Raw genomic sequence first — 27,732 nt, 5'->3', positions numbered from 1 at the left:
GACATCGACCTATTATCCATTGATGAATTATAGAGTTATTTGTTGATCCATGAGTAGAAAATAATTCATTGAGAGAAAGAAGAACAAGAATTGCAAGCAACAACATATCAAAGAATTGTTAGATATAGAAAAGGAGAATGGAAAGGCAAAAATGGGTACCACAAAATAGAAGAAAAGGTTGTTGATTTTCAAGGAAAACGAGAGAGATCCTGATGGTAAGAATTCAATAGGACATAAACTAATATCTATAGACAAATCTAAGGTTAAATGTTACAATTGTCATCGATATATGACCATTATCGCTTTGTTGGAACTTGATTTGGTCTTATTCAAAATTTTCAAAAGTACGATACGTAAAGTTTTGTTGTAATATAGTATAGTTCTATAGTTGTAATGTAATTGTGTTGTAAGTGTATGACATTTATGGCGTACCTTTATTTATTTCTTATTCATATTGTTAATAGTCCCCATTGGAATTTTATTTGTACAACTATAAACACACTAAACCATTGTACTATTGAAGAACAAGTATAGGGTATTTGTCATCTACTTATATATAAAATAATTAGTTAAAAGGGTGATGATCTATTTAAATAGGGTTAATCGAAATGATTAATAATAATATTGGAGATGCAATTTTCAAATCAATTTTTCAATCCGCACACATAAATATGTAGAAGAAGGTCACCTCATGAATGCACTTCATTTTAAAAATTCCTTTTATAAAAAAAAACGTATAAATTAAATTAAATTAGAATTTAATTTGCCTTCAAAGTCCATTTATGACATAAACCATACTAGGCCTGTGGAATGAGAACTCACAAAGAACCCACAAGGAATTCCATTAATAACCAACTGTTTTGATTATTTGGAACAACTTATGAATTTTAGTAGATCTTTTGATTATTTGAATCTTCGAGAGAAGCAGCCGCCAGAGGCCTGTCGAGGAAGAGGAGAGACGGATACAATCTTCGGTTTCTATCACTACCAGTAATAATCAAAACGGCAGCTACATGCGTTTCTATTGGAACAGTACCATACGAATTGGGTTCTATGATGGTATATACTGATTTTTTTTTATTATTGTTTTTAATCGTGTATTGGAGTGCGAAAAGAAACGATCCTCGAATATCTCTATCTTTAAAACCATTTATGACTTAGAATGTGTCTGGTAAGGATGTGTATTTCTAATAATAATTTTGAAGGATTAAAAATATTTTTTATAATCATTATCAAAACGTTTTTAATCAAATTACTTTTAGTTTAAGTATTTTTTTTAAATAAAAATCATTGTTTTAGAGTATCTCCTATCAAGGCTTTTTAAATGAATTTTCAAAATTTCAAATGTGCTTTTTAAATTTTACCTAATATTTGATTTTTATTCTAAAAACATCCACACACTCTAAATTAATAAGAGACATGAGTAAAACTAATCTTTTTTTCTTTTACTTATCGTGCATTCTAATATTATTTAATCGACTAAAAAAGGGGAGATATTTTTCTTATCATTGATAATTTTAAAAAAAAAATGTTTTTGATTAGGATTAGTGTAAAACAGTAAATACACATGTGGTGTTTGTTTTTTTGGTTTTTTGCTGAAATCAATTTAGTTTTATAATTTAGGTTGTTTGTTTTTCTACTTTTTCATAACTTATTATAAACTTTTTACTAAATAGAAAAAGTCAAAATATGTAATTTTTTCTAAAAAAAAAAAAATAACTTGTTAGTTTATTTTACTTTTTAATACTTAATATAAATAAAATACTATAAAAACAAACAACATAATATTTAATTCTATTAAGCATTAAGGTTATATTTAGAATTAAGTAAAAAAACAAACACCACCAAGTCGCCATTAATTTCAAATTTTGTTGGTTAACACAGAAGTATTTCAAACCTTAGTTGAATGAAATTAATCCTTATTAAGTGTAAAATATAAAAATATCTTTTAATAAGATGATAAATATAATAATATAAGAAAAAAGGAAGTTAAATTTCATGGTTGTTGGTTGTTATGCATAATGTAAAGGGAGTTTTCATTATGAATAAATAGGAGTAACTCCTCCTATATATGTTAGTTAGCTTTGTTGCAGGAGTGTTTGATTTTATTTTCTTTAATTTTTGTAACAGTGATATCAAAGTGACAAAAAGATTTGGAGTTAAAAAGAAAAAGAAAAAAAAAACCATAACTATGTTGTAGTAGTAACCAATAGACATTAATGACATCTAATGGTAACTTGTAGCTAATGATCCATTGATTTGATAGTCACTATGATCATCAGAGCATGTTGATGGAAAATTTTCTATGATCTATGGAGTATGAGAATATTGTGGAAATTGGTGTGATTGAACTAGGTAGTAGAGTGGTGTTGACAAAAACTTAACAAAAGAGAATGGAAGAGTAGAGATTGAAGGATCTTAAGGCGAAAACTTATAACTTGTTCCAAGCTATTGATCGCTTGATCCTAGAAACAATCCTTAATAAAGACAATTCCAACAAATTTGGAACTCCATGAAAAAGAAGTATCTAAGGACAACAAGGGCGAAATGGGTACACCCCTAAGCACTTCATGTTGAACTTGAAGCTCTATGAATGAAGATAGGAGAATTGGTTTCAAAGTACATTTCAAGGACAATGGTAATTGTTGAGGCCTCGCGTCCCTGATGATTCATGTAGCTGCCAAATGGATGGACGCACGATCTCAACCCATATAGATTCCTAGTTCAGTCGTTCCTGCAAAAGGCGTCCGGACAGGGTGTCCGGACACACCCTCCGATGGTTTTTTCAGCCATGGAAAGAGAGATAAATCAGTTGACCTTTTTACTAGGTATAACAAGCTTACCTTCCTCTTTGTGTGAAGGTTCATATATATAGTACTAGAAGCTTTGTTTCCCTCTTTAATGGTAGGGAGATATTTTGGGTTTGTCATAATGCCACTAGGTGGTGGTAGGGCCATCATCACCCTACGGGCGGCTGACAGAGATCGTGGGAGGCGTTGGAATTGTCAGAGATAGTAGGAAGTGACTTGTCGTCACTTCATTCTTGTCCTTTCACTCTGCAGGTGGCGGAACGTGGGCCATGGCAGACTGTTGTGATAACGTGCACGACTTGCTTACTTCAGTCAATGATCCGGACAAACATATCCGAACAGTATATGTCGGTCATCCGGGTGCATTGTGGCAGTCGTCCGGATGTTATGTTTGTGAGTGTCGTGTGCCTCTCCTTGAGGGAGTTCGGATAGGAGATGTGCGCCACGTGTACTCTTGGGGAAATCCGGATGAGAATGTGTGCCACGTGTCATCAGGAGATGTGTGCCACGTGTGGGGAGGGGTCCCTACAGTAATCACAAATAATAGGCCAATTAGTAGGGAAAACGTTGAGGATATCACCATAGTTGAGAACACTCTTTGATCTTAATAACAAATTTTAATTATTTTTTGTGTGATTGAAGAATTAAAAGACATCGACTTATTCTCAATTGATGAATTATAGAGTTCTTTGTTGATCCATGAGTAGAAAATAATTCTTTGAGAAAAGGAAGAACAAGAATTGCAAGCAACAACATATCAAAGAATTGTTAGACATGGAAAAGGAGAATGGAAAGGCAAAAATGGGTACCACAAAATAGAAGAAAAGGTTGTTGATTTTCAAGGAAAACGAGTGTCTATAGACAAATCTAAGGTTGAATGTTACAATTGTCATCGATATGACCATTATCGCTTTGTTGGAACTTGATTTGGTCTTATTAAAAAATTTCAAAAGTGCGATACGTAAAGTATTGTTATAATATGTTATAGTTCTAGTGTAATTGTATTGTAAGTGTATGACATTTGTGTCATACCTTTATTTATTTCTTATTCATATTATTAGTGGTCCCCATTGGAATTTTATTTGCACAACTATAAACACACTAAGTCATTGTACTATTGAAGAACAAGTATAAGGTGTTTGTCATCTACTTACATATAAAATAATTGGTTAAAAGGGTGATGATCTATTTGAATAGGGTTAATTGAAATGATTAATAATAATATTGGAGATGCAATTTTCAAATCCAATTTTCAATCCACACACGTATATATGTAGAAGAAGGCCACCTCATGAATGCACTTCATTTTAAAAATTACTTTTATTTAAAAACAAACGTATAAATTAAATTAAATTGGAATTTAATGTGCCTTCAAAGTCCATTTATGACATAAACCATATTAGGCATGTGAAATGAGAGCTCACAAAGAGCCGACAAGGAATTCCATTAATAATCAACCGTTTTGATCCTTTGAAACAACTTGATGAATTTAGTAGATCTTTTTAGGAGGCCCCAATGACTATAGATTGAACCTATACAATTTTTATAGTGTGATGGTTGGTTGTTCACAGACTAATTGTACCCACAATTTCTTTTTTTGGGTCAATATCAACAATGCAGTTCATCCCATGGTAAACCTAATTTGACTTATAGAGCTACGATACAATCAAACCTGAATGAACAAAATATTGAATTGAATGGTACTCGTCCTTATTAAAGGTTATTACTCATTTTTGTACTAATTGTAGTCAAAATTCCAAATATACAATATAAAAGGTGTTGTTGTAATACATTGTACTAGTAGTTAAATTTATCTATGGAGTATTTGGATATGGGATTCCTTATAAGCCATAATAGGCATACTATCATAAATAAAATTTATATATATATATATATATATATATATATATATATATATATATATATATATCAATTCAATTAGATTAATAAAAATAATATCAAATATTTTATTACTCTTATCTCCATATGAGATTCCTTATAAGCTATAATAGATATATTACCATAAATAAAATTTATATATATCCATTCAATTAGATTCATAAAAATAATTTTACATATGAGAATTACACTTACCATTTTGATATAAGATTTCTTATAAATCATATTTAGTCAAATATGAGATATAATAAAAGAGGAAATAATATATTAAATTTCATATTTGATCCATAATAAGATAAGATATTAGATAAATAGAAATTTTCTTATTTGTATCTGAGTTTGCTTCTACGCCATAATAGGCTTACTACTATAAGTCGGTAACACGACCTAAAAAATAGCATTATAAAAAGGCGAGGGTGTTTTAAGAGGAAATGGGAATTCCTCCTCTCCTTCCTTCTTCTTTTCCCACCTTTTCTCTTTCCGCACCCTGCCGTCGCCACAGCTCCTTTGACAGTCCCTTCCCACCACCATGCTGCTACCATTTCGCCGCACCCATCTCTTCCGGACCCTTGCCCACACAGCCGCCCTTCCTTCATCTCCGGCAGCAACAGTTGCAGCCATCAGTCCAAGCCACCACCGCCGCTACCATGCACCACCGCCCTCCATTTCCACTGCCAGCCTGCACCATGCATCACAGCTCCTCCGCAAGCACCACCACGCCCCACTGTTACACCGTCACACCACCACCTCCATTATTCTCAGATCAGCAGCGCCACAGGCCACCCATCCGCCGTCGCCGCTGCTGCACCGACCATGCCCTCATTGTTGCTCATCTCCTTGCCGCCAGTTGACATCCTCATGGGTCTGGCGCCCCTTCACCAAGTCGTCCGTACTGCCACCTCGGGAGACTATCATCCCACGTGTCACAACCAGTCACGAAACTAAACTTCCAGTTTATACCACGGCACCACTGTCCATGGGTTCATCACCACCACATTGCCAGGGGGTATACTTTCTTCCTCAAGATCTAATTAAATAAAAAAATTTCTAATTCTCATTTAAAAAATTTCAACAACATGCATGAAAAATTGATAAATTACCTATTTTTTGTGAGGAAGTCTTAAGCAATTGTTCAAAATAGCCCAAAATCAAACCATCTCAACAAAAATCTGGATTTCTCTTATCTTGATATGGAAAAAGTCATAATAGGAGCACTAACTACTAATCTACTCCCTATGTCCATCTAAAAATAATCATTATAAATTCTATTTATAAATTTTAAATATTTTAATCATAAATTTGTTAAACATGAGTTTTTTTTTTTATAACAAATATTAAATAATTTTTATTTTAAACTGATATGAATATTGAAAAATAATATATATTTTATTTTATTTTATTTTTTAACCATTTAATAAACTAAATATAAGTATATTATAATATCTATTCAGGACAATATTCAAGATATCATATTATGAAATACAAAGACAAAGACATAAGGATATACGAGAACACACTACATGCATTTTCTATAATGTTCTATCCTATTGAGCCAATCGTGAAGGTACCAATAAAAAACTCGTAGGTGAAAGGCCGGAGGACGATGGCCTCTTATCAACCATTGAAAGAGAAGGTGGCTGGTGAGAGTCAGACTAGGGGGAAGCCCATTCGATGCAGAGGTACTCTTTGAAGTCTTTTTTGTTGTTTGGGAAACTCTTTATTATGATGAAACTGTGAAGTGAGGGGGTGTACTTGTTTTTGTGTTGTGTAGCTGCGGTTAGCAGAAAAGCAGGGGAGCCGCTGGTGATGGAGGAGGTGATGGTAGCTCCGCCGATGGCTGGTGAAGTTCGGATTCGGATCATCTGCACTTCGCTTTGCCACAGCGACCTCACCTTCTGGAAACTGAAGGTCATATTCAGTCTTCCGCTTCCTCTACATGATTTTTGATATGGATATTGGACGAAGAAAATAAATCTGGAGGTTTGCTCATTGTGCAGGAACCTCCAGCATGCTTTCCGAGAATTCTGGGCCATGAAGCCGTCGGGTAATCTCAAATTTGTCCCCCTAGAACCTGGGGGTTTCTTGGAAAGATTTAGATCAGTGGGATGTGATTATGATATGATGACTGTGAAGTGCAGGGTTGTGGAGAGTGTGGGGGAGAATGTAACTGAAGTAGCTGAAGGAGATACTGTGCTCCCAATATTCATTCCAGATTGCGGAGAATGCATGGATTGCAGATCGGAGAAGAGCAACCTATGCTCAAAATTCCCATTCGAAATCTCCCCTTGGTTGCCTAGACACAAGAGCAGCAGATTTACAGACCTTAAAGGAGAGGTTCTCTACCATTTTCTAAATGTCTCCAGTTTCAGTGAGTACACAGTTGTGGACATCGACAACATTACAAAAATTAGCCCTGCAATCCCACCAAACAAAGCATGCCTCTTCAGTTGTGGAGTATCCACTGGTATAAATATGCTTGGATTTCGTCTTAATTCTTTGGATGCATGCCATTATGCAACCTGATCGATGTAACACAAATTTTGGGCTCTCAGGGGTTGGTGCCGCATGGAGAACGGCAAAAGTGGAAAAGGGGTCCACTGTTGTTATATTTGGGCTAGGAGCAATTGGATTGGCGGTATTATCTTTCCAAAAGTTCTTACATCTTTTCATTTTCTTTCTCAAGCATGTATCTGTAAGTCTTTGAGAGAGCCTCACAGCTATCTTTTGGTGGAATAGGTTGCCGAGGGAGCAAGACTGTGTGGAGCTTCCAGAATTATTGGTGTGGATACCAACCTAGAGAAATTTGACGTTGGTAAATACAACTTTTTTTAATGTCTGATTTTCTTGTTTGCGTCACTAGTAAACTTGAGAGGTTTGGTTGATAATTGTTTTTATTTATTTATTTATAATTTCATAAATCAGAAAATAGTGTTATGATTTAAAAGAATACATTGGCCAAATAGGTATTGAGGAGCGAAGTATTGACAATTTTATTTGTTCACGCAGCAAAGAAATTTGGAGTGACAGAGTTTGTCAACCCTAGAAACTGTGGGGATAAGCCAGTGAGCCAGGTTTTTTCCTCTAATCCATGCACTCATTATATCTATACCTGAATTAATCTCAAGCTAGTGATGGATTACTACTAATCTTTAAGAATTATTGAAGTCAATGTTGGTATTAATTGAATGATGATGAACAGGCGATTGTAGAGATGACTGATGGAGGGGCAGACTACTGCTTTGAATGCGTTGGCTTCGCATCCTTGGTGCAAGACGCATTTGCTTCCTGCCGAAAGGTCTCTATCTCTCTCCCCGACCTAATTGCACATGACACAACATTTCCTAGGAAACCTTGTTTGATACTAATTTTTTTTTGCATGAAAATAGTAGAATTTCATTTTTTGAGTATTTTTTTTATTTCCTTTTATCAATTGGTTATTTTAATAATTAAAAAATTATAGCATGTTTATAGTTGATGAAGGAATTGATTAATTGCATTATTTTCCATAGTTAATAAAAGAATTGATCGATCATGCATATTTTCATCTACTACAAGGAACTACTTTCTAAACTAATATTATTAGTAATAAAATGAAAAAGATTGTAATATTTTAATGTTATTGACAAATATTCATATTCTTTTGATGCAATTCAATTTTTTTTTTCTTCACTTTTTAGTAAACCCTACCCATTTATTTTTAAGAAAAAAAAAATTAAAACACCAAATTGGTGGTTTATCTTTTCTATTTTCTGAATTGGGTTTTCTAGAAAATGAAAGCGATTTCTTTAAAATTGAAATAAAAAAAACAAGACCTAAATAATAAGAATTATATTTTATTATATATATAAATTATTTTCGTCAATATGTTTTTTTGTAGCACTTTCCTAAGAATCAAATATAGCATATAGGGTAAGGAAAATTTCAAGGGTAACGATCTTAATTTTTCTTTGTGTAACTTTAGGGTTGGGGGAAGGCGATCATGGTAGGAGTGGACAAGCCTGGTGCGATGTTAAACTTTAGTTCTGTTGAGATGCTTCATTGTGGAAAAAGTGTAATGGGAAGTATATATGGAGGTCTCAAACCCAAATCTCATATTCCAGTTCTTTTACAACGCCTGGTGGACAAGGTAATGGAGTAAATATTATGTGGTAGTTCAATACTTCAATAACAATATTGTAAAGGAAAAATATCCAAATTTAGCACTTTTTAATTAATCATGTTATATCAAAGAATACGAGAAAATTAAAAGGAAAAAAAATTATCTTATTTTTTTAATGTTATCTCGCAACTTATATTTTCTTTTTAATGTTCTCTCACAGTCCAAAACTTAATCCTTTTTTTTTTAATAATTTTTATTTTTATTTTTCATATTTTTATTGATTCAATGTATACTTTAAATATCATATATATCATAGTCTTTGTTTCTTCTTAACTTAGCATGATATGTTATATGATATAGAATACTTTATATAATACTTTTTATCAGAGAAATAACAATTTATAAATCACCACTATCCATCATGTCGATTTATATACGACCTATTTTTTGAGATGAAATTGTCAAATATTATGCCTTTAATGGTTTATTGTTCTTTTTTTCTCTTTTTTTTTAAATATTATTTTTATTCTTTTCAGGAATTAAATGTGGATAACTTTATCACACATGAGATGAAGTTTGAAGACATCAATAAGGCTTTTGATTTACTCGCCAAAGGAAAGAGTATTCGATGTGTGATGTGGATGGACAAATAAATAAGAACATCCCATGAAAATTGTCTCTAGACCTTATAAATATTTACATTTTAGTCTTTTTAATAATGCGAATGGACAAATGAGCGAAAGGATTCTTTGAATGTTTTGTCTAAACCTCTACGATATATACATTTTAGTGATTCCATAAGTTATTTTTCTATTTGCTCAAATGACATGTGCCAAGTAAAGATCTGGAAAGAAGGGTAATGAAAAATCAACTCCACTTTTCACCATTGTTTTTGAGGATGAGAGTGTATGACACATGTGCTGATTGAATGTGTTGGGTTGAAATCCCTAGTGGATGACACATATACTTGCCACTGAAAGGTCTCTTTGTCTCTCACACCACAGAGCATAGGGGAAATTTTAAAACTAACGAGTTTGTGTTTGTGTAACTTCAAGGTTGGGGAAATTAAGGTGGTTGTAGTAGGATTGGACAAACCGTTGACCTTTAATTATTGACAGTTAAATTTATATCTTCATTTCATTTTTTTATCCTCATTTGTTTTAATTATCTTTATGTTCTTTTTTACTATTTTACCATCACTCAACCTCTTTTATCCTAATTATAATTTATGAGAATAAATATGTTAATTTAACTATTTAAAATAAATTTTAAGTTAATTTTATCAAATAATCTTAATGCTTAAAATAATAATTGACTAATAAGTTATAATTTAACTTAAAATTAACTTAAATTATTAAATAATAAGTATTAAGTTTTACCGAATACCCCTAAGTCTAGTAATATTTCATGTTTCTTTACTTATAGTGTCTATATCTTAAGTTTCAACCTTACTTCATTATTGTGATCTACCTATGAGATATTATGTTTTAGATATAATTTTTTTATCTTTATATCCCATGCATGTATGATATATGATATTCATATAAAAACTAATTTTATATGATGTTAAATATATGAAATATTCTATAATATATATATATAATTTTAAGCAAAATTATCGAATAAGAGGTTGTTTTTTATGGAAAGAATGGTATGTTTGAAAATATTATCGAAAATATTTAAAAACAATAATTTTATGATATTTTTTGAAATAAAAATCAATTTGGTAACTTGGAATATGCTCTCAAAATATTCCTTAAAAATAACTTTAATTAATAATATTTTATTTTCAATCATTATTTATATTTGGACAATTATTTTGATCAAGTCCTTTTAAAATAAATAAAAAGGATTAAAATATGTTCTAATTTAAAATAAGCTTTGAAAAAAAAATCATTTTTCAATACAAAAATAATCATTCAATCTATTTACTAAACTAAAAAAATAGTTTTTATTTTTAAAAATAAGTCTTCTCTAATTGGTGTATGGAAACTATCCCATCCTATTGGTATGATGTGGGTGTCGTGATCAAATTCGCCATTATCATATTTTCGTTAGTCTCCTCTCGCCCATTGTCTTCAACTCTCCAAATGCTAAAATAATGCTTTGTTTGAAAAACATTCTTAAAAGTTATTATGGTGTTTTATAAGATAAAAGTTTGTTTGAAAATTTAAAATATTTTGAACTTATTTTATATGTTTTAAATATTTTTTAAAAATAATTTTTATTTGTATTATTTTATTTTCAATTATTCTTATATATATGCAATTATTTTTTAAAACGATTTTTAGAAAATAAGTGAAAATATGTTCTAAAAAACAATTTGTTTTTGTTTTTAAAAATATAAAATATTTTTTTTTAATTTTTTATCATTAAACATATTTTTCAATTATTTCTTATTTTTAAAAATAAAAAAACTATTTTAAAAATGTTCTCCAAATATACCCTTAGAGTTAACTTGTTGTGGGCCAAATCCTCATATTGATGGTAGCTTACTCGAGCACTTTTTATTATTATCTATGAGGCACTAAATATGACATTAATCAAGTATATTGAACGTAACAACCATTACATCATAACAATTCATAAGAATGAGCATAAACGATAGACTTTAAAGCTCAAAAACTATTACGCATGCCAATTAATGGTGTTAAAAGCAATTGAAGCACATGAAAAGCGTTATGACTTAGTTAAAGATAAATAGTCATCAAATATCAGAATTAAGGTATACAACCATCTTCCAACTACTTTTTGTTCGACTATTCTGTGATTAATTTAAGTTTCAAAGGAATGTGCCTAGAAAAACCATTCAATTACTCTTTATTACAGGTGCATTTGTCATTTACGCAGAAAAAGTTTTTCGGATATGAGCATTGTTGATCATGCACCAACAACTTTATCGTGCATAAATATATGTCCTAATGTTTATTTTTGTTTATATTCTAAGATGAAAGTTTTGGAGAGATTTTTAATTGGACAAATGTTTTTTAAAATAATTTTGAAAATTGAAAACAATTCTTTAGTTGATAAACTTTGATTGAAAAATAATTTTTTAAGAATTTGTTATGAAAACAAAACAATTTTTAAGAACAAATTTAAAGTGCTTTGGATAGAGTGCTTTTAATGGAAAAAAATTACAATGCACGTAAAAACGGGATGACTTCACAAAGAATGAACTAAAAAACTTTTTTTAATAATTTGGTTTACATAATTCTGTTTATGAAAACAATAAAAACCTGTTTTTTAAAAATTAATTTTTAAAAATTGTCATCAAATAATCATCGAGTGGACTTCAACTTCCAAACCCTTTTTGAGAGAAAATGTATTAAGTGTTCCCAATGTACAACTTCCATTAGATAAGTTGGAATGCTAATTTAGGAAAAATTTACGGTGCCACCGGAGATATCATGCTTCCTTGCAATTTGAGTCGGTGGATGGGAGAATTTTAATTTGAGTCTTCCAAATGGTAAGTGGTAAAAAAAAAATAATAATAATAATAATCAAAGCTGGAATAGGTAGTCGATTGCTACCTGCTGGAGCATGTCTTCCTGCCCGTCCTTCTCTCTTCTACATATTTCTTCCTTTTTCTAAAAAAATTTTGAACCTCATATGACTGACATTATTTAAATAGTTAATTACGCTTAGGGGATGTTCAATTGATACCCAAAAAAATTGAAATAAAAAAAATACTAAAAAAAATTAGCAAAGATACAAAGAATGTGAAGATTCATATCCTCCCAAATTCCCACCTCTTTGAAATTCTAAAAAATAAAAAATAAAAAATAAAAAATTAGATCTCATATGGTTTGGATATTATTTGAATATGTTAATTACACTTAGAAATAATCAATTGATACTTGGAAAAATCAAAATAAAAAATACTAAAAAATCAGTGAGGGTATGAAGAATGTGAGCAATCCTCACATTCTTTGTGCCCTCCCGAATCTCCATTTCTTTGAACTTCTAAAAAAGAAAATTGGACCTTATATGACTTCAACATTGTTTTAATAGGTTAATTACACTTAGAGGGTATTCAATTGATGTCTTAAAAAACCGAAATCTAAAAATATTAAAAAATTAGTAAGGGTATTCCTCACATTATTGGTACCCTCTTAAATATCCACTTCTTTGAAGTTCTAAAAAAATTTCTCGATCTCATATTACTACGATATTGTTTGAATAAGTTAATTACACTTAGGAGATGTTCAATTGATGCCCAGAAAAATCGAAATTGAAAAATATTTAATATTAGCAAGGGTGCGAAGAATATGAAGAATCTTCATATTCGTCGTATCCTCCCAAATCTCCACTCCTTTGAACTTCTAAAAAAAAAATTTGGACTTCATATGAGTTGTATACCGTATGAAAAGGTTAATTATACTTAGAAGATGTTCAATTGAAATAGAAAAATACTAAAAATTAGCAATGGTACAAAGAAATTCTTTATATGCTCCCGAATCTCTACTTCTTTAAACTTCTAAATTTTTTTTTGACCTCATATGGCTTCAACATTGACATTGTTTAAATAGGTTAATTACATTTAAGGTGGGAAGAGGGGGAGGGGGGTGGGGGGTTTCAATTGATGCCAAGAAAAATCAAAATAAAAGAATACCAAAAAATTAGAAATGCTCACATTTTTCATACCTTCCCGAATCCCCACTTCTTTAAACTTCTAGAAATTTTTTTGGACTTCATATGACTTGAATATTGTTTAAATAGGCTAATTAGATTATAAGGTGTTCAGAAAAAATAGAAATAGAAAAATACTAAAAAATTAATAAGGTTATGAAGAGTGTGAAGAATCTCTATATTCTTTGTATCCTCCCGAATCTCCATTTCTTTGAACTTCTACAAAAAAATTTGGACTTCATATGACTTAGACATTATTTAAATATGTTAATTGCATTAAAATGGTGTTCAATCAATGTCTCAAAAAATCGAAATCTAAAAATACTACAAAGGTGTGGAATTTCATGTTGTTACTAATTATATTATCTTTTTGTATATTTAATATTTCAACCAATATTTTATGTAATTAAATTTAAATTATAAGAAATAATTTATTAATATACTTTTCAATTAATAATTAGTATATAATTATTTTAAATTTTAAACAATGGATACTTATTTCAATTTTTTTATAAATGTCTATTTACAATTATTCATTTTTTTTTCACTTTATAAACCAAATATTTTTTTTTTCACACTTTCAATATTCATCCAAGCAAACAATTTCAAATTAAAATAAAATAAATAAATTAACTCTAAATTTATAAATTATATCACCAAATTATTTTTTTTTACAATATTTAGTTTATTTTAAATTTATTTATTTATTGCTTCACCCTGGTTATGACTTTATTTTACAAAATAAAATAAATTCTAATTTCTCTTTAACAAAATTTATATTTTTACAAATTATTTAATATTTTCCAATTTTTTAAAAATAATTCCTCAAATTACATAATTGCATGTTGTAAAGAGTTGAAATTTTTGGATGGTGGTTGACCGATTGGTAACTTACCGAGCAAGTTTTTATTCAACTAATCCCGACATGTGGCATCTTGCCATTGGTCCAAGATTGAGGATTTGGTACTGAAAATGATATTTTGGTACCAACCCTACTAATTTATTGGAAACTTATCTATCGATATGTCTGATCTACGTGAAACTTTACTTTAAGGTTGACAATTTTCAACTTGCACTAAACAGGTAGAAAACTTAGGTTCCATTATAATTTATGAGTTTTCAGATCAAAGAAGACTTATAATAATTTTTTTGAATAAATAAAATACCTTAAAATACACCAGTCATATTAAAAAATAAAATTTTAAATATTGAAGTTTAATCTACATACAATTCCTATTTTTTATTTTTAAAAATAAAATTTTTTATATAAAATATAGAAACTCTTGTATAAAAAATTTATACTTGTCTTATACCTATAAAAAAATTTAAAATTTAAGGTTATATTTTTTCTAATATCTTTATTTTTTTTAATCTGTTTTTAAAAATTATTAATTTTCAATCTAAACCTTTTAAAATTTTATATTTTATATCAAATTTGTTACTATTTTTTATTTTTAAAAATAGAAAATAAGTGTATTTATTTAAAAAATTTATTACGAGTCTCCTTGATGTGACAACTCATAAATTATAATAGGATCGAAGTTTCCAATGTGTCGGGTGAAAGTTGAAAATTATCGATTTGACTTTAAGTTGAGTTTGATAAATAAGTTTATGATAAATATTTTTACTATGGTTTTTCTATATTTTAAATAAAAAATAATTAACATAATTTAAAAATAATAAATTCAACTCTATCCCATGGCATACTTTATCAAAGTTTGACCCATTCAGCTTAGATAGATTATGCCGTCACAAATGTAAAATGGTGAAAAAAATATTTTAAAGAACAAAAGATTTCTCCTCTATAATGTGGTCCCTCTTTGTTTTCTCTTACTGACCCACATCGAATGGGCATTAATGAAGTTTGCCGATTCACACGCTCAAAATGGGAATAAAAGATTTCTCCTCTTTATTTTCTTTCAAGACTTTTTGGCTGTCCCACATCGAATGTGCATTAAGTAGTGGCCGAGCGGGTAGTTTTCATTCACGCGCTCAAAATGGACAACGACGCTGAAATATATCGGTTAGCCGGAATGGAATAACCACAGCAATTATTGAACCTCGCCACTAAGAATAATGTTAAATTGAATATAATGGTTAGTGTCACACCCTCGAAAATCACCCTAAATTTTTCACCTGGTGTGCGGTGCTAAGGACCCCTCCTTAGCCAACCTTCCTTCCCAGTCTTCACAACACTCACACACACAAGCAACAGCAAACCAAAGAGAGACAAGGACACACGAGGTTACAGGAATGTCTTCCCAACTTGTATTAGTTCTCAACCTACAAGATACAAAATTGTTCCTTGAGCCAGAGGATGATGCTTACAACCCAAGCATTCAGAGATCCTCTTCCTCTCCTTCCTCTCTCTCTCTCTCAAGGCTGCAGGAGTCCTATTTAAAAGACTAGCCCTGCAGTTTCTCATCAGGTGGTGGTGCAACTGCTCAGAACCGCTCTGAACTGCTGGTATAACCACCCACCACCCAGATGGTGGCTTGCTGAGAAACCACCCACTTGCATCAGCATTGCCTCAGCCCCCTGTCAGTCTATGCAGCTCCTTGACTTGCTTACTAGCTGTCCAAGCTGTATCAGTGTGCCTCCCTCACACTGATGAGTGAGCCCAAGCCATGTCGAGGTGCCCATGGTCTGGGCCTGTTGCTTTCCCTTCCTGTGTCAGGTTCCGCTTCAACGAGCCATGGCATTGCGCCCTTGGCTGTTCCCTCTTGGTGCACAGGGCATTGCGCCCCTGTGCTGTGCATAGGCGTCTGGGTGCTAATCGGCTGTTTGTCTGATGCCCCATCTGGCCATGGCATTGCGCCCATGGTCTTCTTGGCTGGTTCGCTTGCACAAGGTTTAGGCGTCCTCGTGCTGGCGCGGGGAGGGGCTAGGCCGCATCATGCCCCGTGCTGCTGCAGCCACAGGTTGCATGCCACACATGTCGTGGAGCCCATGTGTGCATGCTCAATTGCCATGCCAGGATGCCTTCTTGGTGCGGTCAAGGCTCGCCCTTGGTGCTCATCTCCCTTGAGACACCCACCCCCCCCCCCCCCCCCCCTTAAAGAGCAATACGGGCCGTTTTCAAAGTTTCTGGAGGAGACATCAATATGTCTGAGGAGACATAATGAAATATTTAAATAAATACAAATTAATTTAAATTCCCAAAATATCCCTCTGCACCACTCCTTAGCCCAAGTGCCTTCAAGGTGCGCATGGTGCCTGTCTGGCTTGCCCTTGGTGCGCGCCTGGCTCATCCGTGGTGCGCGCGCGGTGCGTGTCTGGCTCGCCCACGGTGCGCGCGCGGTGCTCGTCTGGCTCGCCCGCGGTGCGCGTGCGGTGCTCGTCTGGCTCCTTTGTGATTCTCCCACTAAGCTTCAAGGATTCGAACCACCAACCCTCTAGGCTTCCCTTGCTTTCAACCTAGGCTCTCATGGGTGCAAGGCCTACCCATGAGGCCTATTTTTCCCGGTCTAGATCAAGTGGCTAAGGGGCTGACAGTTAGGCACTATGATTTAAATTGTAAGGAACATAATCTTGAGCGTTACACAAGCTAAGTCTACTAAAATGATGAAAAAGAGATTAGGTAGATGAAAGAAAATGGTGTAACAAGAATAATGGAAATTAAAATTTTATTATAATGTTTAATTATTATGGTGAAATAATAAAATAAACTAATGAAAAAAAAAAACAAAAACAAAAACAAAAAAAAAAGATGGGATATAAGTTCAAATAAATAAGGAAAAATATAATTTTTTTTTTCTTCTAAGATTGTGTTTGAGCATGAAAAATATTAATATAAAAGGGAAAAAAAATCAAAATTCTCTTATTTGATTTTAATAAGTAAAATATGAATAGAAATTAAAAAGAAATAATAATTTTTTCATTAACTTGTGATGTTTATTTTTTAATAGAATATAAAAATTTAAAACATTTAATTTTTTTCTATTCAGGTGAAAATAAATATAATTAAAATTAACTTATTATCAATATTGAATCACGAAGCCTTAATTAGTTTTGTTATATTTGGTTTGAAATATTAAGGATTGACTTATACTATCAATATTTTAATTTTATTTATTTATTTTAATTAGTAGATGGTTGGGTGATGATGTATTTTATAAACATAAAAAATTATATTAATTTTTTAAAGTGTGTTAATCATATATATATATATTTTAACTCGTATGTCCGCATGTTTGTCCTTTTTCTTGGAAGGATACCTTTAACCAATGAAATGATAATTAAAAATAAAGATAAAAAGCCTGTCCGTATCGTAGGAGATCAAATAAAGTGATAAAATAATTTGTCATTCACATTTAGTACTAATAAAATAAACAATTTTTCCAAATGAAATTAAAGAAAAAATAATAAGCGTCCAATCAACGATATGGAATTGGTCGTAAGAGGTGGGCTACCAAAAAAACTAGATAAATTAACGAAATTGCCATTGAAGTCTCCACTATTATCTTATGATTCTTACCTGAGGTCTTTAAAAAGGAGAAAGAAAAGGGAAATCATTACCAACTACCCTCTTTCATATTTGGAGGTCCAAATTAGAAAGTCCTCGAGTGAAAGGCAGCACTCGGCAGCCGTCAGTTGAAGTGGTGATTGGTCAGTAGTATATTTTTAATTTGTCTATTATTGTCTGTTTCTCATCGCTGGATATTCTCTCCGGTCTCGTGTCAATTTGAAGATTGAGGTCGGTTCTGGGAACAGCCTCATAGAGATTTTGTTTGATACAGTGTGGGAGAGAGGATGATGGCTGGTGAGACGAGAGGGAAGCCAATTCGATGCAGAGGTAAGTCTCTCAAATCTTTCTTGTTGTTGGGAAACTCTTTGTTTTGGTGAAATTGTGAAGTGGGTCTGTGTCTACTTTTTCTTGTGTGTAGCTGCGGTTTGTTGGAAGGCAGGGGAGCCGCTGGTGATGGAGGAGGTGATGGTGGCTCCGCCATTGGCCGGAGAAGTTCGGATTCGAATCATCTGCACGTCTCTCTGCTACAGCGACATCACCTTCTGGAAATTAAAGGTCAGGTTTACGTTCACATTATGATCTTCTGGATGAAGATGAAGAAATTTTGCATGTTTGCTTGCTTGGTTGTGGATTGTGATTGATTTCTGTATGCAGGACCCTCCGGGATGCTTTCCGAGAATACTGGGCCATGAAGCTGTGGGGTAACTTCAAATTCTGCCCTTGGATTTTGGTGGTTTTTTGGAATGATTTAGAGTGGGATTTTCAATGCGGTTGCATTTCTTGTGAAATAAAAAAAAATCCCCATTTGACTTGATCTTACATTTATCATCTGCTGGTGTTTTTGATTCAGAAGCCATTCTTTTCACATTCAATCCTTCCAGTTGTCGTTCCTTATTCAATTTTTCACATTTGATCTTAAATGGCGTTTCTCCTGGTTGTATCTGTTATCATGTTTGTGCGCATTCATTGTTTATGAATTGTAGGGTTGTTGAGAGCGTGGGGGAGAATGTGAGTGAAGTAACTGAAGGAGATATTGTGCTTCCAATATTCTTGCCAGATTGCGGAGAATGCACAGATTGCAGATCGGAGAAGAGCAACCTATGTTCAAAATTCCCATTTAAAGTCTCACCTTGGATGCCTAGATATGAAAGCAGCAGATTCACAGACCTTAAGGGAGAGGTTCTCTACCATTTTCTATTTGTCTCAAGTTTTAGTGAGTACACAGTGGTAGATATCGCCAACATTACAAAAATTGACCCCAATATCCCGCCAAACAGGGCATGCCTCTTCAGCTGTGGAGTGTCAACAGGTAAAAAGGCTTCAATTTTGTTTTCTTTGGATGACATTATGTAATCTGATGTGACAGAAATTTCAGTCAATAACATATTCAACTGTTTCCATAGCTACTCTAATCTTCTTTTTTTTGCTTTTTCCTTTAACTTGATATGCATTGTTGGCCTATACAATAGCTTAAATCTTTGGGTTAATTTGTGGTTCAACTTAGTCCAAGAACTTTACTAGAAATCTTGACTTCAAGTCTCTCTGTTTATTATTGGCTCATTTTTAAGATTAAATAGTCAAGAGAATCCCATATCATTTTGTTGTCTATGAGCTTATGTGTTCACATGGCCTCATAGAATGACAAGGCTTCCCTTTTTCCCCTCATTTTGGTTGGCCCACGACTACCATCCCTTCTCTGCTACAGATTCTGATGGGAGTCTTTAAGTATAAGCCTTGTATTAGAATTGTTAATCATAAAGGTTTTATAAACTGATTCAATCTTATAAAGTGGGTGTTGTTCAGCCAGCTTCTGTGTTGAGTTTGTGAAGAAAGAAAAAAAAGCAACACTGACCACAGCTTGGGTTTTCAGGGGTTGGTGCTGCATGGAAAACAGCAAATGTGGAAAAGGGATCCACTGTTGCTATATTTGGGCTAGGGGCGATTGGATTAGCGGTATGATCTGGCTGCAATTAGTACATATTCTTATTCTTCTTTCTCATACTGATATATATAAGTTTCTGAGAGAGCCTCACTGCTATCATTTGGTGGAATAGGTAGCAGAGGGAGCAAGACTATGTGGCGCTTCTAGAATTATTGGTGTGGATTTGAACCCAGATAAATTTGAAATTGGTAAATACAGCTTTCTAATGTTTTATTTACTTGTTTGTGTGATTAGGAAACTTGAGAATTTTCTCAATAACTTGCTCTGTTTGAATACATTAGCAAAAAGGCTGATGGATGTCTTTAAGTATTGACAATTTTAGTTCACATGCTGACCATGAGATTGGTTTGCATGGACTTTGGTTGATGTTATATTATTTGTTAATGCAGGGAAGAAATTCGGAGTCACAGACTTTGTCAACTCTGGAAACTGTGGGAACAAACCAGTGAAACAGGTTTTTTCCTCTAACCCATGCACTCAATATATCTATAGTTCTATTCTTTGGTCTATATTCTCCCACAGGCTTGAGCAAGTGGATTTAATGGATTTATTAGCTAACCCAACAAATAATTGAGTATCAAACTGCCATTATAGATGCTTTTATGATGCTGAACATTTTTACTCGCATGAGGGTTCAAGTATGTGGTTTTGGAATTTATTTTTCTGAGATCCATGAGATCATGGTTTTTTATCTTGCTAGAAGGGGCTTTTGGTTTAAGTGTGAGAATGTTCTTCATGGGATATGTTCAATCACCAAGTTGCTTAACGGATTGATGGTACAGGCAGTGATTTCCAATGCATATTAGAAATTGAGGGTGGAGAATTTTGCTTATGTGGGAGTTGGTTTGGGTGGAGAGCAGAATTGACAGATTATCACTGTCGGTGGTAGGGCAGATTATTTGGAATGATAACATAACAGATGAATTATTGGTTTTTGGTTGCTTTGGTCCTGGTGAACAGGTGATTATGGAGATGACTGATGGAGGGGCAGACTACTGCTTTGAATGTGTTGGTGCAGCATCCTTAGTGCATGAAGCATTTGCTTGCTGCCGAAAGGTCTGTGTCCTTCTCTCCCTCTCTCTCTGACCTGCACACACCACACAGCATAGGGGAAATTTCAAAGTTAAGATCTTTCTCTTTGTGTAACTTCAGGGTTGGGGAAAGACAATTGTGCTAGGAGTGGACAGGCCGGGTTCAATGTTGAACTTTCTTTCTTTTGACATCCTTCACTCTGGGAAAAGCCTAATGGGAAGTCTGTATGGAGGTGTCAAACCCAAATCTGATATTCCGATTCTTTTAAAACGCTACATGGACAAGGTAATAGAATCAGTATTCCTTTCTTTTCTCTTTCTTTTATGGGAATACATAGAATTAAGATATCATGAATTGAGAAGCTTAAATTATTGAGAAAAGAAGAAAATAAGTGCCTATCTGGAATAGAAAAAAGAAGCTACATGTTGATGGTAATTAGCTTACTGGGTAGTTCTAAATTCTTTTATGTGGTTTTTCTGTTGTGACCATCCATCTGGTTACAATATAGTCAATTTAGGCCTATGATCATCATATTGGCTTACATTTGACCTATTTTCTGATGTGGAATTTTAAGATATTATGCATGCAACTGTTCGCTTTCTAAATATTATTTGTTGTTTTTTGTTTTCAGGAATTGGATGTGGATAAGTTTGTCACTCATGAGATGAGGTTTGAAGACATCAACAAAGCATTTGATCTACTCATTCAAGGGAAAAGCCTCCGATGTGTGCTTTGGATGGACAAATGAGTGAGATCCTCCCACGAATCTTGCCTCTTCAATGGCAGCTCTTGTTTTATGCTGTATTGGAACTCATTATATACAAACATTTTAGTCCTTTTGGTATAGATGTATCCATTATGAATCTATATGTTGAAGGATGAACTGCTCTTATTTTTCTGTGTTCAAAGGACATGTGCCTAATAAACTCAGTGAGTTCCTCTTTATGACACTGAAAATGCACTAGAGGCACCGGTAAAATATTCAGTTGGGGATTCCTTTGTTTTCTTTGATGATCCAAAGTGCCTTAGCCGGTAAACCCCAGAGACAGCATCCTCTGGCACTTCCCATTCAATGGTTGCTAGGCCATAGAAGGTACCACTTTCTACTTTCCACTTGAAATACAAGCAGAAATCATCATCATCATAGGCCGGAACCCACCGTTCCCCTTGAAGCATCTCTACCACTGCAAATGTGCCTTCTGTCAATATGTCATATCTAGGGTTTGCGCTCCAAAATGTGGCACTTGGCCTTTCTCCCTTTTGGAATGAGCCGCGTTTTGGTATAGTTATGTCTTGTTTTACATCACCAAATTTTTTGCCAGGGGGAGGTGAGTCACCAGTAGGGTCGATTAAGTAGCTTTGTTGAACAGAAGAAAGATCTGGTGGTGATGGGCCTTTGATCATGTTTTCTCCCTTTGCCATTGCTTCGGCTAATTTCTTAAATTCCTGGATGTATGCTGATAATGTATGTGGACCATAAAGTGTTGAAGAAGCCTGTGCAATTCATTATGTACTAGCAAGTATTAGTAAGCAACTAAGTAGTGATGAATTAGTGAGTTCTCAATGAAAATTTAAACCCCATAGAATCCCATGAGGATGATCCTATGGATCCATCTAGAGAAAACTAAAGGCCCTTGCAGAACCCCAAGGATATGATTTCTGTTTATGCCAAAAAGATTGTTGATGTGATCTCTTTATTCTTCTATGCCTGATATCTTGTAATATGAATCCTGTTAGTGAGCAACTACTAATTGAGTTTCTAGTATGATACATTGCAAGTGTGATAGCATATACCTCATATCGTTGTTGCTTGTATTCTTCAAAAGTTGCAATATATTGCGAGTAAGTGTTTGTGAGACCTGCTATTACAATATGGGTGTCATCATCAAATTCCCCATTTCCATTACTTACAAGCGTCTCCTTAACTGCCTCCCTTAGTCTCCGCCCTGCCATTGTTGTGAACTCTGCAAATTAATACCAAAAATTTTAGAGGTTATTCATGATGAGCAAATCCTCAAATTGATGCTGGCATGAGCAGGGTAACTTTTGTCAAGGATTATACCATGTAGTGATATCTACAAAGAGCATTTAGGGGGTGAAAGAATGAGTAATTTCAATTGTGAGAGTCGATGGCAAGGAAAACAAACCTCCTGGCACAGAAAGGATGACCAATTTCCCTAACCTGAGTATTTGAATGGGAAGTATGGCTGGCTGCATTTATGTTCACATGAACAAATTAGAATCAACAATACCACATAGTAAATCATTGTTGATAATCTAGTCTACAAGCACATGCCCGTGATTAGAAGTTGTAGGCACTTATATCTTTGTGCTTTCTTGTCTCTTAGATCATCTGTACTCGTCTTGTTTCTTTCGACAATGACATATTGATATTTGTGTTCTAAGCAAATAGAATAGATATTTTATGGTTAATGAATAAGGAGAATGGTGAAGGGGTCTTACTGCCCAGGCATAGGGTTTGAACATTTCACCAGTATCAAGCAAAACAGGCTTGGGCTGTTGACAGTCCTCTTGGTACTTGCTGGGTTTTTTCAGGGAGTCTCTAAACCTCTTCCACTCCTCACTGATCTGCATACATATGACACATCTCATCAGAGACTCAACAACCATGACACCCACAGTGGAAGTCTTATGGGCCTTCTGGCCCAAAAAAACTCTGCCAACCTCTGTATCTCCTTGTTGAAATCCAGGGAAACCCGGTCCATCTGTAGTTCCAGCGGCAAAACCTGGGCCAAGCGCTGCAGGGCATGTCCTGACCACATTGTTTCCATCTAACTCCACCTCAATATCTGTAAAATTCAGATACGTATGGCGATAGTCGACCTTCCCTGTCAATTCCTCTTTAGCATACTTGAATAGATCCACTGCAGTTTGGAACTGTCTCTCCCCTATGATCTTTGTGCTCAGTATTTCATCAGGGTATCTGTTGTGCAGAATCACAATTCCCAAGCCCACGTTATTCAGAGTATAAGCATAGTTTTAAGAATAGGCACAAGCTCATCTAAGAGGAAGTGTTACTACTACCCAGGTCCACGCCCCAGACAAAGCTGGTTATTGCCATGGCATGAGGAGTGATTGAAATCACAAGGCAATCCAGTGTCATTGCAGAATGCGCCAAGCACGTTTGGAGTCACATCTCCAACATTGGATTGGCAAAACGCTCCCACAAATCGGGAGTTATCATTCTTCCGAACTTTGAAGCTTTGGCTGGTTGTTTTCCCACAACTTGTCCCTCCTGTGGCGTTGATTTCCTTGGCCTTTTGAATCAGTCTGCTATCTGCTATATTTCACAGAAAAACCAAGGATGAAGGATCAGCTTAAGCCACAAGAATGTCCCTGATCATGACAACTTAATAGTGGAAAGATTGCCTACATAATGTAGCAGATGTGTTGCCAATGACTTTGGAGGATGATTTGGTGGTGGAAGTGAACCAATCCTCGAAGAATCTAGCAGCAGCACCCTTGTTGTCTCCACTGATAAGCCTGTTGTCTTTGCTCATAGAGGTACCATGTGTTGCAAACCAGCTGAATGCTCCAATGCTCTTCCCGCTCTCCCCATTGATGAACTTCAAAAGGGTCATTTCGGTATCAACATCAGTTGAATATCGTGCTCTCTCGTCTGCTGGGTTGACAAGGTAAGCACTTGGACTCCTGCTAATTCCTGCATTCTCTACATCCCCTACAAAAGTACTTGTCTTCAATTAAATGATCATCAACCAGTACTCTTTGTGTTTACACATACTATGAAAATGCTCACCCTTGTTGATGAAAACTGAACCAGGCTTGAGGTTTTCATGAGCCTGAACTATACTCAGCTCAACTGCAGTGACAATGGCATCAAAAGACTGAGGGACAAAGCCTGCAGTAGTTATAGAGTAAACATAATACTGCAAATAGCCCCCTGGCCCTGCATGAGTATGAGTGCCACTGATTGCCAAATTATCTTCATTGTACAAATTCCCATACCTTCAACAGAAAAACACAACATTTCACATCCATTAATCAAAGGGTTTATCCGTTTTACAGCATTGAATTTATGCTAAGTACCTTGATTTGAGTCTCTCAAGTACTTTGATTGTAACAAGCTGTGAAGCCATTCCAGCATCAAGGTTTACAAAAGCAAACCTGACCCCCTGGGGACCCTCAGCCACAATGAAGGCCCTCGCCCTTAGCCGGAAATGGATCCCAGCGGAGTGCTGCTCAATGTTGGCATACCCCATCATGTTCACATCTGCAGCTGGACCGGTCATGTCGTAGCTCCCGATGCCTATCAGGTAGCCTCCATAGGTGGCATGAGTGAGGCCTAGTGTGATGAAAATCAGTGGCAGGAGTTGTGGGCATGATTGTTGTTTGGCTATCATCATCTCTATTGTTGATTAGGGTGTTTGATTAAAGGTATGGTGATATATACAGCTATGGTGAGCTTGGAATTTCTTGAAGTTTATGACAGTGTTGTTTGTAATATACTAACAGGGACTCTCAATCAGTGACATTGTTTTGTTTGGTTGCAGGGGAGGAGTTGGCACAAGGGCATCTCTTCTTGGGTTATCCGATTGTTTGTTCTTGACGATGCTCGCTTTTTGTCCCTTATGTGTCTTAAGTATCATGTAGCTTAGTATATCTACAAGCAAAGAAAAAAAATGGGAGAATTGGCGGAATGATTACTAGAAAGGGTGGTATCTTTTAATAATTCTTGAGGATGACTTTAATAGGCTTAATATACTAAAACCATCATTTAACTAAAACTTTTAAAATTCAAAGCATTTAAAACACTTTATTAGATTTGTCAATATATTTATGGTACATGGGTCCCACATATATTGTAATTATTGATATTTAAATTTTATATCAAAATTTTGGGTTTAACCCTTATAATTATATATAATTTGTTATTTAAATTTACTATTTAAAACAAAAATACTTTTAAAAAATATTTTCAAAATATCATTTATTGTTTTTTTACCTTTTTTATTTTTATTCTAATTTTTAATTTTATGAAGAAAAAAATAAGTTTTATAATTATATAATAAAAATGATGATTTATATATATATATATATATATATATATATATATATATATATATATATATATATATATTATAATTTTAAATTGATAAATTATGTTTTTGTATTAAATTTAGGGAAGATAAAATGTTTAATTTTTCATTTAGATTCTCTAAAAAGAATAAGAAAATGATGGAAAATGTTTAATCATTTTTTATTTTTATAATAAAATAATTTTAAAAAATTTATATGATTTTTTTTCCTTTGCATAGTGTTTTTTTTAATTTTAATTTTCATATAAATTTTTTTTTTCAATGCATCGAGTGGATGGTATTAATATATTTGATATGTTGAAAATTAATAAGGTATAAAAGGTGATCCTCAATATTATTACTTTTATTATAAAATACAATTAGTACAACAAAAATATGTTATAATTACAATATAAATACACTTACATTACAATACATTACAATAAAACCTAATTAAGAAATTTATGAAATTTTTTATAAAAATTGTAATTTTGTATGATCATACCATATTTCACAACATACTTATATCATAAATAATTTCGGAAATCAAATGAAATACTAATTTGAATTCACGTAGTTTATATATATATATACAAAAATTATTAAATAATTTCAAAATACTAAATAAATGTTGTTAATATATTAATATGATGTATTAATACCAATAGGGTATGAATAAACATTTTTAAAATTATTACTTTTGTAATGAAATATAGATACGGCATAAATGCATTATACTTACAATATAAATACATTATCATTACAATATATTACAACATAATTTAATTTATTTTTATTTAATTTTTTCACTTGTTATATTACCCAATGAATAATTGTGAGTTATTCCATTTAATAGATGTATGTTAGTCAATTAAATATTTATATATTATTCAATTGATGAGTACTCATAAAAAATAATTATTCATTATATTACGATAACAAAGTTTTTAATTGTATATTTTATATATAAAACGATATAATAACTTTAGGATATGGTTTTTATTTATGAGATATTAAAAATTATTTTTTTTACAAGATTCTTTAAAAAATCTCAATTTTTTTGAAAAAAAAATAACAAATTTTTAAACAGGCAATTGTTAAAAAGTGACAACAATTTTTTCAAGTTGAGAAATGTATCGTTGATTGCCTATCAACTTGTACTTATCATCATGTATGGGCCCCACATCATTTATCAACCTGTACTTATCATCATGTATGACCCCCACATCATTGACAATTTCAGTTTATTTATAAATAATATAGAAAACATATTCAAGGGTAAAATTGTCCTCTAAAAGAGTGAGCCTTCATAGTCATTATTTTTTCCAACCCATCCTCTTGGGTAATTCTTCCAAAAAAAAAATTGGTATTATTTACGTATAAATTTCTCTTTAACTTGTAGACGCATTTAAAAATCACAAGAAGCTCTTGTGATCAGAACACATAATATCAACGTGATTGAAAGTAAGTTGTTATATTATTTGTCATTACCCCCTATAAATATAACTTTTTTTCTTTTTTATTTGCTTTTTAAAGCTTATATTAATTCTCGTAATTTTAAAAAACATTTACACAAACTTAATTATTGATACAGATATCATGTGAAATGGTTACTAACATTTATAAGGTGACTCATCAATTTGGTAGACATGCTTAAAATAGTGATAGGTAATGAATATAATACTTATAATATTTGAAGGAATATGGTTATAAAATAGACAATATATATCAATAGGTATTTAAATTACAAGAAAAAAATGTAATTACGTAATATTACGCTCCTTTCACGATATTTT

The 27,732-nt window shown here is 33.0% G+C and overlaps 3 protein-coding genes across 5 annotated transcripts; 2 read left to right on the top strand and 1 right to left on the bottom strand.

Moving 5' to 3' along the window:
- The first annotated feature begins 5,167 nt into the window (after nt 1–5,167).
- LOC100259248 (alcohol dehydrogenase-like 7) lies at nt 5,168–9,541 on the top strand. The gene is made up of 11 exons (XM_002285881.3): nt 5,168–5,715; nt 6,295–6,388; nt 6,481–6,617; nt 6,707–6,753; nt 6,848–7,173; nt 7,262–7,344; nt 7,446–7,521; nt 7,716–7,780; nt 7,909–8,004; nt 8,671–8,835; nt 9,345–9,541. Exons 1-11 carry the CDS (start codon nt 5,239–5,241, stop codon nt 9,459–9,461), a joined length of 1,683 nt encoding a protein of 560 aa, XP_002285917.3. The 5' UTR covers nt 5,168–5,238; the 3' UTR covers nt 9,462–9,541.
- Nucleotides 9,542–17,908: 8,367 nt separating this feature from the next.
- LOC100264420 (alcohol dehydrogenase-like 7) lies at nt 17,909–21,824 on the top strand. Of its 2 annotated transcripts, XM_002285880.5 has the most exons (11): nt 17,909–18,045; nt 18,177–18,232; nt 18,324–18,460; nt 18,560–18,606; nt 18,889–19,214; nt 19,776–19,858; nt 19,960–20,035; nt 20,237–20,301; nt 20,808–20,903; nt 21,000–21,164; nt 21,511–21,824. In XM_002285880.5, the coding sequence occupies exons 2-11, from the start codon at nt 18,190–18,192 to the stop codon at nt 21,625–21,627; spliced, it is 1,155 nt and encodes a 384-aa protein (XP_002285916.1). In that variant the 5' UTR covers nt 17,909–18,045; nt 18,177–18,189; the 3' UTR covers nt 21,628–21,824. The 2 variants fall into 2 exon arrangements, with proteins under 2 accessions (XP_002285916.1, XP_010664091.1); XM_010665789.3 differs by having other exon boundaries at nt 17,938–18,232.
- LOC100248971 (neutral ceramidase 2) lies at nt 21,749–25,466 on the bottom strand. 2 transcript variants are annotated; one of them, XM_010665790.3, is made up of 9 exons: nt 24,948–25,466; nt 24,658–24,866; nt 24,274–24,579; nt 23,925–24,177; nt 23,565–23,823; nt 23,343–23,468; nt 23,027–23,090; nt 22,674–22,843; nt 21,749–22,373 (listed from the first exon to the last, which is right to left on the bottom strand). In XM_010665790.3, exons 1-9 carry the CDS (start codon nt 25,262–25,264, stop codon nt 21,822–21,824), a joined length of 2,256 nt encoding a protein of 751 aa, XP_010664092.1. In that variant the 5' UTR covers nt 25,265–25,466; the 3' UTR covers nt 21,749–21,821. The 2 variants fall into 2 exon arrangements, with proteins under 2 accessions (XP_010664092.1, XP_002284820.1); XM_002284784.4 differs by having other exon boundaries at nt 23,925–24,180; nt 24,948–25,455.
- Nucleotides 25,467–27,732: the final 2,266 nt, after the last annotated feature.

This window comes from Vitis vinifera, chromosome 18, assembly GCF_030704535.1.
Source record: "Vitis vinifera cultivar Pinot Noir 40024 chromosome 18, ASM3070453v1".
In the NCBI taxonomy this organism is placed as follows: domain Eukaryota; kingdom Viridiplantae; phylum Streptophyta; class Magnoliopsida; order Vitales; family Vitaceae; genus Vitis; species Vitis vinifera.
Note: the sequence above shows the minus strand (reverse complement) of the source record. Positions and strands in the feature narration are given on the sequence as shown.